The 14934-nt window shown below is 40.3% G+C and overlaps 1 protein-coding gene across 1 annotated transcript in view; it reads right to left on the bottom strand.

Annotated features, from left to right (window-relative positions):
• EP300 (EP300 lysine acetyltransferase) overlaps window positions 1-14934 on the bottom strand; it is an 84751-nt gene that overhangs the window by 25098 nt on the left and 44719 nt on the right. The window contains exons 9-14 of the mRNA XM_028115674.2: window positions 14119-14236; window positions 13082-13256; window positions 4835-4912; window positions 3683-3792; window positions 1605-1742; window positions 396-830 (exon numbers count right to left, since the gene is read on the bottom strand). Coding sequence (XP_027971475.1) covers window positions 396-830; window positions 1605-1742; window positions 3683-3792; window positions 4835-4912; window positions 13082-13256; window positions 14119-14236 — 1054 coding nt within the window. The remainder of the gene's footprint in view (window positions 1-395; window positions 831-1604; window positions 1743-3682; window positions 3793-4834; window positions 4913-13081; window positions 13257-14118; window positions 14237-14934) is intronic.

Here is a 14934-nt window from a genome sequence, read left to right as displayed (position 1 = left end):
CTAGGACCACAGACATTCATAAATCTATGGTTTTGTTCATTCATTCTCAAATACTACAGCTCAGACTGTTTGAAAAAGATTCTTTAAACTAACAGAAAACTTATGTTTAGCACACTAAACATACTACAGACTCTTCCCCCTTGTCACCCTGGTTATATGCCTTCAAGTCTCAGAACACAACACAAAACATACCATGGTCAATGTCAGACCTAAACAAAGTCTTTGACCTCCCTCTATGCTAGGTACTACCCTGGGAAGAAAGAACAGGAAGTAAAGAAAGTCCTAATTCTAGTTTAACAGGGGAAACAACACAATAGAGACTAGAACTGGCATATAAATAATCTTAACACTACAGTACAATTTGAGGGTCTGCCGAAACCCAGATCTCTGCTTACTGGAGTCGAAGGCTGTGGGGGCAGCAGCGGCGCCGTCGGGGTGGGGGCAGAAGCCGCGGCGCTCTGCTGGGAGACAGGCTGCTGCTGCGGCTGCTCAGCTGAAGGAGCAGCAGGAAGCGAAGGCTGAACTGGAGGAGGAAGCTGCGTCGGTGGTGGTGTAGGTGTCTGCCTCGGAGGTGGATGGAGGGCCTGGGTCGGTGGCCCGGGTGGCATGGCTGGAGGTGTAGGAACAGGGGCTGGAATTGTTGCTGGTGGCTGCTGAGCCCCTATGCTTGGGGGAGTGTGGTGAGGCGTAGGGGTACGACTAGGTACTGGAGAGGGTGAATTCTGATGCAGAGCTGACTGAGGGAGAGGGGGACAGTGAATGTGGCTCCCTTGAGACCCTGGAGGCATTATAGGAGAGTTCACAGGGCAGGAAGAACTGGACATTTGTGCCTGTTAAATGAGAAACATAAGATGACAATTGAGAACACAATAAAAGAAATATTTACACAGGCAGACTATATGCAATATGCTTCCATTTAAAAATGTGTCAAAAATCCTGTTACTGGGGGGGTATACCTTCAGATAATCCAATGTACTTAATTAGTAGACTTCAAAAAAATTCACCAAAACAAAAACAACCCACACCAGAATGGCCTCAGCTGCTACAGGGGCATGGGACAGTTGAGTACACAGTATTTTCTGCCTGGTGATGCTCTTTAGCCACAGTTCGTTCTTCTGCATTATAGTTCTAAGATTCCATTTTAAGAAGTGTAAAAAAATGGTTACAACTATCAATTTATTCTCTTTCCTAGTTTGTAACAATTGCAGCACTGCTACTTCACAGAATAATCTCTTCATGTTCAGAATACCGTATGTCCATAACTGCTCTTATTAAAAACTTAAAAAACGGGGTGTGCCTGGGTGGCTCAGTCGTTAGGCGTCTGCCTTCAGCTCAGGTCATGATCCCAGGGTCCTGCGATCGAGCCCCACATCAGGCTCCCTGCTCCATGGGAAGCCTGTTTCTCCCTCTCCCACTCCCCCTGCTTGTGTTCCCTCTCTCACTGTGTCTCTGTCAAATCAAATCTTAAAAAAAACAAAAACAAAAACTTAAAACCATCTATTTTCACCCATTATTTGCTGCTACCCTTTCCGGTAAAAACCTAGATCAAGAGAAGTTTAAAGAATCACAAAAACAAGTGAAAAAAACCCATCTGTGAGACCTACTTGGGACACCGGTGCTTGCCCGCCAGACGGAGCCAAAGGCATATTCGTTACATTCATTCCCTGTGTTGAGAACTGAGTCTGGGGAAGGAACTGGCTCTGGTTGGAAGGCTGCTGCATGCGAGGCCCATAGCCCATAGGCTGCATAGGGGGGGAAAAAAACAAAAACAGAGCACCAATTGCTTCATTATGGTTATTCTACTACAGCTAGAATCACAACTGCTATGGCTCTGCTGAGGAGAAAGTGGGGTAGAAAAGGAAGAAAGTGTGCAACACTGGACTCTCATGCAAAGATAATGGAGAACAGCCTTACAGCTGACCCAAGCCTACTCTAAAGCAATTACAGGAGGTTACTGACAAACCAATTCTCCTGATACACAAATGCACCTGACAAGGTACAGAGATAACTGCTCTTTGCATACTGTTTGTTAAGTGACAGTGAATTACACCTTCATGAGGTCTGTGTTCATGTAATGATGTTGTAGTAGCACAAATCCTAAGACTCTGTAATAGGTACAATGAAAATCTTACAAAAGTTGTGGCTGAACTTGGTAGCATTCATGGTCCACAAATATTTGAGGATTGTTACATTTCATTTCTTTTCTGGGGGTGGGGGAGTATTTATAGTAGCTTTATTCATAAAAGTCAACAACTGGAAACAACTGAAATGTCCATCAATAACAAAGAATAAACACATTGTGGCACACTCACAAAATGGAATACTACTCAGCAAGAACAAATTACTGACATAAACAACAATGTAGATGAACATTAAAACCATTATACTGAGCCAAAAAGATCAGACACAAGAGTACATCTCAATAATTCCATTTATATGAAGTTGAAAAACAGGTAAGGCTAATCCATGGTGATAGAAATCACGGCATCAGTTGTCTAAAGGAGATAGTGATTGAGTGGAAGGGGACATGAGGGCACTCTCTAGTGGAAATGTGCTTGAGGATTATTAAATTTCATTTCTAAAATTCCCTCAAACAAATATAGGCCTTTAATAGAGGAAGGAATTATGGAAAAACAAAGGCCAAAAACTTCATAATCTAAGAAAGGTATTTATCTTATAAACATGGCAGTCTGGTGCTCAAGGACTAAAGGCACTATCTAATTCTGAAAGCTTAAGGGTTGGGGTTAACATGGAAAAGGTGGATTGCCTTAGAATTTGCATAATGAGCAGTGAATGCTCAGAGTCCCTCTTCTCCCTCCAGTCTCTAGAACCAAGCAACTGTCCCTACATCACTCCTGCAAGAGACAGTTTCCTGTCTGGATAGAACCTATCTGTGTTTGATGCACATTATAAAAAAGAGGCAACTATCAAAGTGTGCAGGCTACTAAATATTGAGATTCCAGGGAAAGGTGACTGGCTGCTCTTACCAACTTTCTAGTATGAAGACCATGGGCCGTACTTGGAAATAAATTTTTTTTAGTGTTTATTTTATATAGATTATAATCAAGAGAGTTCTTAACTATATTGGATCCTCTAATAACATATACTTCAGAAACTTGGTTTTTTCATTTAAAGCTATAAACAGCTTTTATGCCACCATGTAAGTTCTGAAATTTTGCTTACAGAGCATTCCAATTTACAAATGTACCATAATTTAACCATAATGAATCCGCTACTGTACATTCAGGATATGGCCTGTTTTTAAAAACAGAGTATGTAATATAAGATCCTTAACATGAATTTTCTCATATATCCTTTTGGTACCTTACTGATGAATTTTGTAGGGTAAATTTCTAAATACAATATTGGTAAAAGAGACAGATGAAAATTAGGGATTATAGCATTTACTGCCTAACTGTGGTATATGGTTTAGTTTTCTCCTACTCCACTTTAAAAAAAAAAAACTATTCTCAGCTCTAAAACACATATATAATCATTTATCATGTGTATAAGGGCCAAATAAACAGAATTACAGAAAAAAATCAACGTTAAAGGTTAATCACTTATAGTTAGCTATTTAAGCAACTGTTAAGATTTGTTGTTTACAAAGTAGAAACAAATAAAAAGGATTCTTAAATGTTAGGTAAAGGCCAAAATAATTACCCAAAGACAACACACTTACTGGGTTGAGAGTTCCAGGCTGAGCTAACTGTCCATGGTGCTGAAGAGGAGAGGTTTGCCGGGGTCCAATTGGGGGCTGGGGCATACTCATCTGGCCAAACTGATTCAAACCTGTAAGTACAAAATATTTCGTCTGAATACCTTCATTGGAGAACTAAAGAATGAATTCTGATTTTGTAACATTTTATCAGGACAAATAAAGGAACCTGCTCTCAACTGTGAATGAATTTGTTTCAATCACAGCAGCCACAGAAGGACACGGTTAATTAATTAACATATGTTCTCTGAATAAAATTTTATAATTTGGGGCGCCTGGGTGGCTCAGTTGGTTAAGCGACTGCCTTCGGCTCGGGTCATGATCCTGGAGTCCCGGGATCGAGTCCCACATCGGGCTCCCTGCTCAGCAGGGAGTCTGCTTCTCCCTCTGACCCTCTTCCCTCTCGTGCTCTCTATCTCTCATTCTCTCCCTCTCAAATAAATAAATATAAATAAAATCTTTAAAAAAATTTTTTATAATTTGGAATAAACCCATCTTGACCAGTTGTTTTTATTTTATTATTTTTTAAAAGATTTCATTTATTTATTTGAAAGCGAGTGAGCACAAGTTGGGGGGGAGGGGGACAGATGGAAAAGGAGAGGCAAACTCTTGGCCAAGCAGGGAGCCCGATGCGGGGCTCAATCCCAGGATCTGGGATCATGACCTGAGCCTAAGGCAGACGCTTAACCAACTGAGCCACCCAGGCGCCCCTGACCAGTTGTCTTTAAACAGATGCTTGATCATTTCGTATCTTTGCCACCTGACCTGCCAGCCAACCTGTGTTCTAATACCCTTTTTTCCCTCCCTGGGCTCCAACTCCAAAATGTGTTCTGATTTCTCAAGTAGGTAATTATGAAATATGCTGGTCTGAGGCAGGAATCAAGGTGGCAAGAATAATCTTGTAGTACACCAGAGACTCTTTTAAAAAGCCATGGTTTGGGGGGGAAAAAAAAAAAAGCCATGGTTGGGGCACCTGGCTTGCATAGTTGGTAGAGCATGGGATTCTTGATCTCAGGGTTGTGAGTTTAGTTAGGCCCCATGCTGGGCATCGAGCTTACTTTAAAAAAAAAAAAAAAAAAGCCATGGTTAGATACATGGATTTCTTTTATAACTTACCAGGCTGTGGAGTTATCCGAGGCATCATCTGGTTTGGCACACTGCCACGGATCATAGATGGGTCAGGTAGAGGGCCATCTAGGGTGGAATAGAGAAATGGTTAGAAAATCATTTTTTTTTTTTTTAAGATTTTAACCATTGTTGAGAGAGTGAGCGAGCAAGCATGAGCAGGGGGGAGGGGCAGAGGGAGAGGGAGAAGCAGACTCCCCACTGAGCAGGGAGCCCGACACAGGGTTCCATCGCAGGACCCTGGGATCATGACCTGAGCCGAAGGCAGATGCTCAACAGACTTGAGCCACCCAGACATCCCTAAAAAACCATTTTTTTTTTTTTTTTTTTTTAAGATTTTATTTTACTTGACAGAGAGAGTGAGAAAGTACAAGCAGAGGAAGGGGGAGAAGCAGGCTCCCCAATGAGGGACTCGATCCCAGAACCCTGGGACCATGATCTGAGCTGAAGGCAGATGCTCAACCTACTGAGCCACCCAGGCACCCTAGAATACCATCTTTTAGCCAGTGGCCCTTCCATTAAAAAGAGAGAGAGTGGGAAAGGGAGAGGGAGAGAAAAGGAAAAAAAGAAAAAACCCTCACAAAATATCTTTAACAATATCATGAAATATTTAGCCTGAATCTCCAAAGAATAAAGCTATGAACTTAGGAACCTGACGAAAACGTTATTTCTGGTATATAAGAAAAGCCTCCAGGGGCACCGAGGTGGCTCAGTTGTTAAGCGTCCGCCTTCGGCTCGGGGCATGATCCCAGGGTCCTGGGATCAAGCCCCACTTGGGCTCCCCACTCAGTGGGAAGCCTGCTTCTCCCTCTCCCACTCCCCCGCTTGTGTTCCTTCTCTCACTATTCTGTCAAATAAATAAAATCTAAAGAAAAAAAAGTCTCCAAATAGTTATAGTATAATCTTTATTTAATCTTTCAGTGTTGACAGGAAAATAATGTAAAATCTTAAATTAAAAAAAAAGACAAAGGCTACTATAGCATTTAATATGCTACTGTTTGACTAAGCTGGATTCTTTGGTTGGTATGCAGCAGAATACCTCCAAGAGACAGCCACACGTTTTGTTCAGTGACCAAATTTGATGTGTACCCCCATGTGTTTTCATGCGCACAAACCCACTGTGACCACTGACCTTAAATAATTCACTTATTATACTGCTCTATATGCCAAGGACCTCTTAAATACAAAAGCAGAAATAATTAAAATGACATCAAAATATAAATATAGTTGACCCTTGAACAACATTTGAACTCCAGGGGCGCCTGAGTGGCTCAGTTGGTTAAGCAACCGTCTTCAGCTCAGGTCATGATCCTGGAGTCCCGGGATCGAGTCCCGCATCAGACTCCCTGCTCGGCAGGGAGTCTGCTTCTCCCTTGGACCCTCCCCCGTCTCATGCTCTCTCTCTATCTCAATCTCTCTCTCAAATAAATAAATAAAATCTTAAAAAAAAAAAAAAACATTTGAACTCCACAAGTCCACTTATGCAAGTTTTTTTGGGTAAATATATATTTCTTAGGAGTTTCCTAGTAACGTTTCTTTTTTTTTTTTTTTTTTAAAGATTTTATTTATTTATTTGAGAGAGAGAGAGAATGAGAGACAGAGAGCACGAGAGTGAAGAGGGTCAGAGGGAGAAGCAGACTCCCTGCTGAGCAGGGAGCCCGATGCGGGACTCCAGGATCATGACCTGAGCCGAAGGCAGTCGCTTAACCAACTGAGCCACCCAGGCGCCCACGTTTCTTCTCTCTAGCTTTTTTTTTTTAAAGATTTTATTTATTTGAGAGAGAGAGAATGAGAGAGAGAGAAAGCATGAGAGGGGGGAGTCAGAGCGAGAAGCAGACTCCCTGCTCAGCAGGGAGCCTGATGCAGAACTTGATCCCGGGGCTCCAGGATCATGACTTGAGCCGAAGGCAGTTGCTTAACCAACTGAGCCACCCAGGCTCCCCAATACAGTATTTAACATCTATAACATGCAAATATGTGTTAACTGTTTATGCTATCCCTAAAGCTTCTTGTCAACAGTAGGCTATTGATAATTAAATTTTGGGGGGAGTTGAGAGTTTTTTGTGGATTTCTGTGTTGAGGTCAGCGCCCCCAACTCCTGAGTTGTTCAAAGGGTCAAAAGTACGTAAATTCTAATGGTTTCGTGGATTATCTGGATATCCTCTAGCACAGTGCTTTCCAACCTTTTCCATACCATGGTGCAGAGAAAATAATACTTCTCCAGCACTCTGGGAAAAGACAAGATGCTTATAAGTGACCCAGCTCTGCCCTGGACACCCCGCCAAACCAAAGTGCTGTGCACACAATCCTCAGATGTGCTTGTGGCAGACTATGCTCTAAAGAGAAGGCACTTCAGACAACTCAAAATTCCCTGTCACTTCTGCAAGTGTGCTATACTAACAACAAAAATGATCACACAACTAAGCGGTTTAGTGCAATTCAAGTAACTAAATCCACCAGGATTTAACACTAATATTGTTCTTAATAAAATTAAAACAGTCAAATTGAATACTGGATTCTAAACATTTATTCATATACTTTTATACACAACTGCAAGATTTATAAAATTATGCATATAACCTAGGTTCACTATATAAAAATTAGAGACCCTAAGACAGATAAAACCTATATAATCTTCCATATGTGTATTCATTAGACTTTATGTAAAAGCAAGATTTTCACCTAATATATAAAGAACGTTTTTCCTGTCAATAATACGGATAGGTGGGGCGCCTGGGTGGCTCAGTCGTTAAGCGTCTGCCTTCGGCTCAGGTCATGATCCCAGAGTCCTGGGATCGAGCCCCGCATCGGGCTCCCTGCTCGGCGGGAAGCCTGCTTCTCCCTCTCCCACTCCCCCTGCTTGTGTTCCCTCTCTCGCTGACTCTGTCTGTCTGAAATGGATGAATAAAATCTTTAAAAAAAAAAAAATAATAATATGGATAGGTGTTGTAAGCTAAATGCCAGCAGGGACCAGGCAGTTAATATCAATGAGTGGGAAAGACTAGGTATCTGAAGCAACAGGGAAGGAACAAGGAGCGACTGGGATGAAGTGGGGAAGGCACAACTCTTCTAACAAGCAGTCACGACTCCAGATGGAGACTGTGGTACCCTTGGAGAGGGTCAAATCTGCTAGATCCTTCCCTTCTTAAAGGAAACCAAAAATCAGTATTCTAATGCAAAATCTTTTCAAATATATGAGACTAATCAAATGAAAAATCAAAAACCTAATTCTATGGCCCACATCTGGCCCTAATACCTTCATTTACAACTATGATGCACATGCTAGTTTTTTCTGGCTACATGGTATAAATGTGTCATAAAACCTACTGTTGGCCTATTAGGCAGGTCTTAAATTCTCTTATAAGGAATATCTGATGGACACTGAAGGAACATTTTGATAATTTTTAATTATTTACAAATTTTTATAACATGTACACACACAGACACATACAAAACCATTAATTAAAATGCTTATCATTCACATTTAAATAAAATACTCTCAACGCAAAGTGCACACAGACTGGACAATCAAAAACCTTTTAAAACACAACATTAAATATATCCAAGTAAGCCTATCACCCCCACAAGAAACCAATATTAATAGGTATTTATTTCTTCTAGAACTTTTTTTCTGGGAATTTGCCATATTAAATATTATTCAGATAATACACATACTTGTCAACTTTCTCTTAATGTTTTTATGTTTGCAAAAAATTGAGGAGTCAGTTCCTTATTCAAACTCATTAAAAATTAGGTTCCTCATTTTAAGACTACACATATATGTTGTTTATATCCACTTATTATAAACACCTTTCTAGTCTATACAAATACCTACCATAGCCACCCTCTGATTATATAATGCATGCTCTTTGGGGTGGGGGGACCTTATAGAAATACAAAAATGAGAAAGTTCAAGTCTTCCATAATCCATCCTTGTGCCCATAATTTTCTCATGCAAATATAAAAATGAGGTAGAAATAAATTCATACTGAATTTGACATATTATATTAAATGAGTATAGAAACTGTTTTCCAAATTTCCCATTGCGTTTGTCTATCTTTTTAAGAACTGAGACATAACCGACATGACAGTGTATTAGTTTCAGGTGTACATGATTCAGTGTTTTGTGTATATTACAAAAGGACCACCACAGTAAGTCTACCCCACACCCACTACCATACAGAACAACAAGGGTTTTTTTTGTGATGAGAACTTTTAAGATCTACCCTTCTGGCAAGTTTCAAATGTCTAATACGGTATTATTAACTATAGTCATCATGCGGTACATTACACATCCTCAGGACTTAAATTATAAGTGGAAGTTTGTACCTTTGATCTTCCCCCATTTCACCCACCCCATCCATACTGCTGTCCCCACCCTGCCTCTTGCAACCACCAAACTGTTCTCTGTATCTATGAGCTCATTTTTTTTAAATAAAGAGGCCAAATCTAAGGGAGATCATATGGTAGGTCTTTCTGACTTACTTCACTGCACCCAGTGCACTCAAGGCCCATCCATGTTGCAAATGACAAGACTTCCTTTTTTTTATGACTAAGTAGTATTTGTGGGTGCATGCATGTGCACGCACACACACATTTTCTTGACCCACTGATGGACATATCTTGTCTATTGTAAATAATGTTGCAATGAACATGAGGGTGCATGTATGTTTATCTTCTTAACTAGTTTCTTCCTTACGATACACTTCGGGCTTTTTACCTGGTCAAATCTTTCTTCATGGTGTGGTTTTATTTTCTGGATATTTTCTCATCTACTTTTATGTTAAGACAGTGATGAGCTAGGTTTGGTTGGGCAATTCAGCTTTTTCTTTCAAGAAAACTTTATTTTTAATTACAATTGTATTTAACATATCTAATAGTTTAGAGCAGACTGTGAAGACAAAATGCCTGGGTTTGATTCTTGGTTCTGCCACTAACATTGTGACCACAAGTTAGGCCACCTCTCTATGCCTCAGTTCCTCACTGGTAAAATGAGGCAACAGTACCTAAGATTATCGCTCAAATCTTTTTTTCTATGTATTTATCATCTACTAATTTTTTTATTAATGTAAGCTCTACAGCCCAATGGAGGGCTTAAACTCATAATCCTGAGATCAAGAGTCACATACTCCACTGACTGAGCCAGCCAGGTGACCCACATTTTGTACCTTTTTAAATAGCTGTCTGAGGCACCTGGGTGGTTCAGACGTTAAGCGTTTGCCTTCAGCTCAGGTCATGACCTCAGGGTCCTGGGATCGAGCCCCGCATCGGGGTCCCTGCTCCACAGGAAGCCTGCTTCTCCCTCTCCCACTCCCCCTGCTTGTGTTCCCTCTCTCGTTGTGTCTCTGTCAAATAAAAATAAAATTCTTTAAAACAATAAAAAATAAAGCTGTTTTAAATCTTATCTTGTTTTTTTAAATGCTAATCTGGTTTTATACTGCATCAACTCTCCCAGTTCGTTTTATTTATTTTCTTTTTTTTAAGATTTTATTTATTTATTTGACACAGAGAGAGAAATAGAGAACACAAGCAGGGAGGAGAGAGGGAAGTGGACTCCCCACTCAGCAAGGAGCCAGAGGCGGGGCTTGATCCCAGGACCCTGAGAGCATGACCTGAGCCGAAGGCAGACACTTACCAGACTGAGCCACCCAGGTGCCCCTCCCAGTTCGTTTTCCATCCTTTTTGTTTTCATTCCTTCTGTGTAGTAATTTTTCTTTTGAACATTTCCTTTTTGTATAATAAATTTCCCTTGCAGTTTTAATTATCTATACAAGGACCACAGGATGAATCCTTCCTGATCATTATTTATCTCTATATAGGGAGCAGTCCCCTCAGGGTGTGCTGTCTGCTCCAGAGGGTAGGTGGAATTACCCTAAGAGTGGTTTCTGTAGCAGCCACACCTTGCCCTTTACCTTTAAGTAAAGGGATCCAGATGGTTGGTTAAGTCTATTCAATCTTCCAACTGCTTGGGTAAAAAGGGAATGCTCTGGAGAACCCTCAATTAAAATATTCTAGTGTACAGCTGTATGGCTACTTCAGCAATGCAATACTGGAGGCACTTTGCAGATGTTTCTATACTATAGATTAGGTTATTGTGAATATTTCACAATTGGAGTTAAGAAAATGAAAAAAAGTTTAAATTCTCACCAACAGCATATTCCAGAGCCATGTTACTATACAATCTTTAATACCTACTTTAACCTTTAGAGACTCCAAAAGGTCATGTCGATTTTACTTGTTCTTTCCATTTCTTTTCTCATTTGTCTTCCTATGTTCCATCTTTTTCCCCAGTCACATACTAAAGGAAATTAGCACCTTTAATGTTGAAAATATTTACCTTGGTTTGTCCATTAATTATGTTTATGGTATCTTCTGTTGTCATTTTTTTCTTCAAAACTTCTAGGTAGTATCTAGTTTAAAGACGTTTCTCATTTCATTTTATATTTTCTTCAATACATTCTGTGTACTACTTTTAATTTTTTGTTTAAAATTTAAAACTTTCTATTCTTCTATAATTAATTTGCGTGTGCGATAAGGCAGTGATCTCATTCTACAAAATGCCAGAATTAGTACAGGCTAAAGGTCAACATATACTTAGAGGTGATTCAGTATTAATATTAATATTAATTAATATTTGTTCCTGTCTGCATCAATACACCATACTGATTTCCCTCTAATGTAAGACCACAATTAATACCTGTAGACTTTAGAGTTGGCTCAAATATTTTTTTTAAGATTTTATTTATTTCAGAATGAAAGAATGAGAGACAGAAAGCATGAGAGGGAAGAGGGTCAGAGGGAGAAGCAGACTCCCCACTGAGCAGGGAGTCGGATGTGGGACTCCATCCCGGCACTCCAGGATCATGACCTGAGCCGAAGGCAGTCGCTTAACCAACTGAGCCACCCAGGCGCCCGATTGGTTCAAATTTCTAAAGAGCCAGAGGCGGGGCTGTATCACACCCAAGTATCTCAGGTTTGCCCACTTGTCTCTATACCTAACTGTCCTGGTTTAAACCATCAGCACTGAATCAGTCTAGTCAATTTTAATCTTAACTTTGTTTCTGAACATTTGTTCTCCTATCTACTCAAAAAACAGCTGCTTGGGCATCTGGGTAGCTCAGTTGGTTAAGCATCTGCCTTCAGATCCAGTCACGATCTCAGGGTCCTGGGACTGAGCCCCGCATTGGGCTCCCTGCTCACCAGGGAATCTGCTTCTCCCTCTACCCCTCCCCCCTGCTTATGCTCTCTCTCAATAAAATCTTAAACAAAACAAAAGCTGCTTTTCCTTTGCCAGTGGACCTCCCTGTATACTCTTCCTCTGCCAGAAACACTGTTGCTCTTCTCAATTTTGCTCAAATCACCGCCCTATGAGAACATGTAACCAGCACTCTGCATTTAACAAATGGGTCTGCTAAAGGCCACTGGCAACCCTGGAGTTCACCATTTTACTACTTCAAGTCCTGAGGGAGATGAATTTCTTAGCCCTCCTAAAACCCTGACATATGAGTTGGTACCTGCCAGCTCACATGGCACTATCTAAAGGTAGTCAGTCAAAAAATACAGGCTTTTCCTTCTCATAACCTTTCTCACATCATTCAGAATAGCCTGTGTTGTTCTTCACCATGTACAAAACTCCTCATTTCACTACTTGAAATCTAGTAATGAGACAGTGAATAAGGGAATGCATAATAATCTTGGCTATCTGGTTAAATCATTAGGTTGAGAAGGCTCCTATAACCAGAACACTACAACTGTCAAGATGAATTTTAAATGCTTCTAAAAAATAGTTCTTAGCCTTCAAACATATTGTGTCAAGAAGAAAGTGTGACATTGTTAAGTAACATGATATTTATTGTGTGTTTAGGATGAAAGCTGGTGGGGACTTTGAACCTGCTTGGCCTGTATTTATTAGATGCCTACCAAATTCAGGTCAGTGTAAACTTGTGGGCCATCATTTTCTAGGTGTTGCTTTGAGAGAACAGTATCTTGGGCTTCTAAAAATGATGTCAGATTATCAAGACTTGTTAAGTACTTACTATGCCCAGAAATCTTAAATATGCTGTTACTTCTTTTACTAAGGGATGAATTAGTTTCTTTGCAAAGTCAAAAAAAAAAAAAAAAAAGGATCATTCAGAAGCTCTAGAATAGGTACATAAGCTAGTGCAAATTAATGACTTTGGTTAGAAACCATTTTATTACCAATTTCTCCCCAAAATAACTGTAACAAAAAGCACTTACTGGAAGTCATTCCTGGTTGTGGCTGCCCCATATTGGGCCCTGGATTCATAGAAACTGGCACCATGCCTGCAGCACTGGGCAGCATGTTTTGTTTCTGTAGTCTAGTCCTTCGTTTTTCTTCTAGTTCTTTCTGGATCTTATAGATCTTCTCAGCTAGCAGGTGGTAGTATTCCGCCTTTTTGAATGTTGGAAATAAAAGATAAGGAAAAAAGAGTAACTACCATTAGGTAACAGAAAAAAATGAACGAAGAACAGATATTAGCTTCATTTAAAGAGGTTAAGCAGAAACCCAAAGGGGGAAAATATAATCTATTTTTTTAAAGTTTTTATTTTAATTTCAGTTAGTTAACATACAGTGTAATACTAGTTTTAGGTGTACAATACAGTGACTCAACACCTGATACACCACACCAGGTACTCATCATGACAAGTGCACTTCTGAATCTCCATCACTTGTTTCCCTCATCCCCCACCCCTCCCCTCTGATAACCACCATCTAATCTACTTTCTTAGATCATTCCAGATGTGAACTCATGTTTGAAATCATCATGTGAAAAGCAGCTTAATTATGAACCTATATAGTAAAGCATGACCTCTCAAAAGTAGGTTTACAAAATACATGCTGGCAATTTGCAGCACAGGGGATGAATATGCTATATTTTGAAAAACTGCCAATTTAAAGAACAAAGTTCAAATGATGAAGAGAAACTGGAATACTTGAGATGAAAATACTAAGCAGCTGATTCACCACACTCAAGTGAAAATGGCACAGAGCTGGTAACAGCTCAACCACTTTTTAAGTTGACAGAAGGACAACCCAGATAAAGTGCCACACGAGTACACTGTGTTATTAAGAGGAAAAATGTAAGATTCTTGATGACATACACTTTTAAGAAAATTGCTTTGTTATCTTGACTGTGCACAGTGAGAATAAGACAGGATAGCTAAAGTACACTATTATTTGTATATGTTACAAAGAAGAATAAACAACTAGGACAGTTCCATTTCTGCCTTTATATAGGAAAACAGACGCTCACTCGATTATTTGCAGATTCATACATGTCCCCTTCCACTTTCCGGGCGTATGCAACTAAGTTTTCCATCCGTCTGTCTTTTAAAGCAGCAGGATCCGGAGTAGGAAATATGGCTTGAACACTAGGAAAAGAAAATTCTACCACTATTATATCATGTCAACTTTTCATTCTCATCATAGAAATATACAGTACTTTAAACTTTTTCCTGATTAGTGCTTTCTCATTTTTATACAATGTGCGCATTAAGTAAAATAAAAAGGGGTGGGACGTACTCAAATATTAAATAATACTGGCCCAAATGACATTGTCTCTGTGGTAAACAAAAGGCTTCCCCGCCGATCAGAACATAAGAAATGACACCGCAAAAATCCCCGCTGGTCCCTGTCACTCTAACACAGAGTAAAAAAATTATACCAAGCTATTTGCATAAAGGAAGTGAGGAAACCTGACCTCTGTCATAGTGTCAAGATCCAACTGCCTTCAGATCCTTCTATTCTCAATTTATTCAGCTTAATGAAACCTAACGGGGTGCCTGGGTAACTCAGCACCCGACTCTTAACTGATTTCAGCTCAGGTCATGATCTCAGGGACATAGGATCGAGCCCCACGTCGGGCTCCACACACTGAGCATGGAGGCTGCTTAAGGATTTTCTTTCTCGGGGCACCTGGGTGGCTCAGTTGGTTGGGCGACTGCCTTCGGCTCAGGTCATGATCCTGGATTCCGGGATCGAGTCCCGCATCGAGCTCCCTGCTCGGCGGGGAGTCTGCTTCTCCCTCTGATCCTCCCCCTTCTCGTGCTCTCTCTCTCTCTCTCAAATA

This window comes from Eumetopias jubatus, unplaced genomic scaffold (assembly GCF_037043125.1).
Source record: "Eumetopias jubatus isolate StellerSeaLion01/CBP00866 unplaced genomic scaffold, mEumJub1_p1.0 scaffold_8, whole genome shotgun sequence".
NCBI classification, from domain to species: Eukaryota; Metazoa; Chordata; class Mammalia; order Carnivora; family Otariidae; genus Eumetopias; species Eumetopias jubatus.
This window is presented reverse-complemented; position numbering and strand designations above follow the sequence as displayed.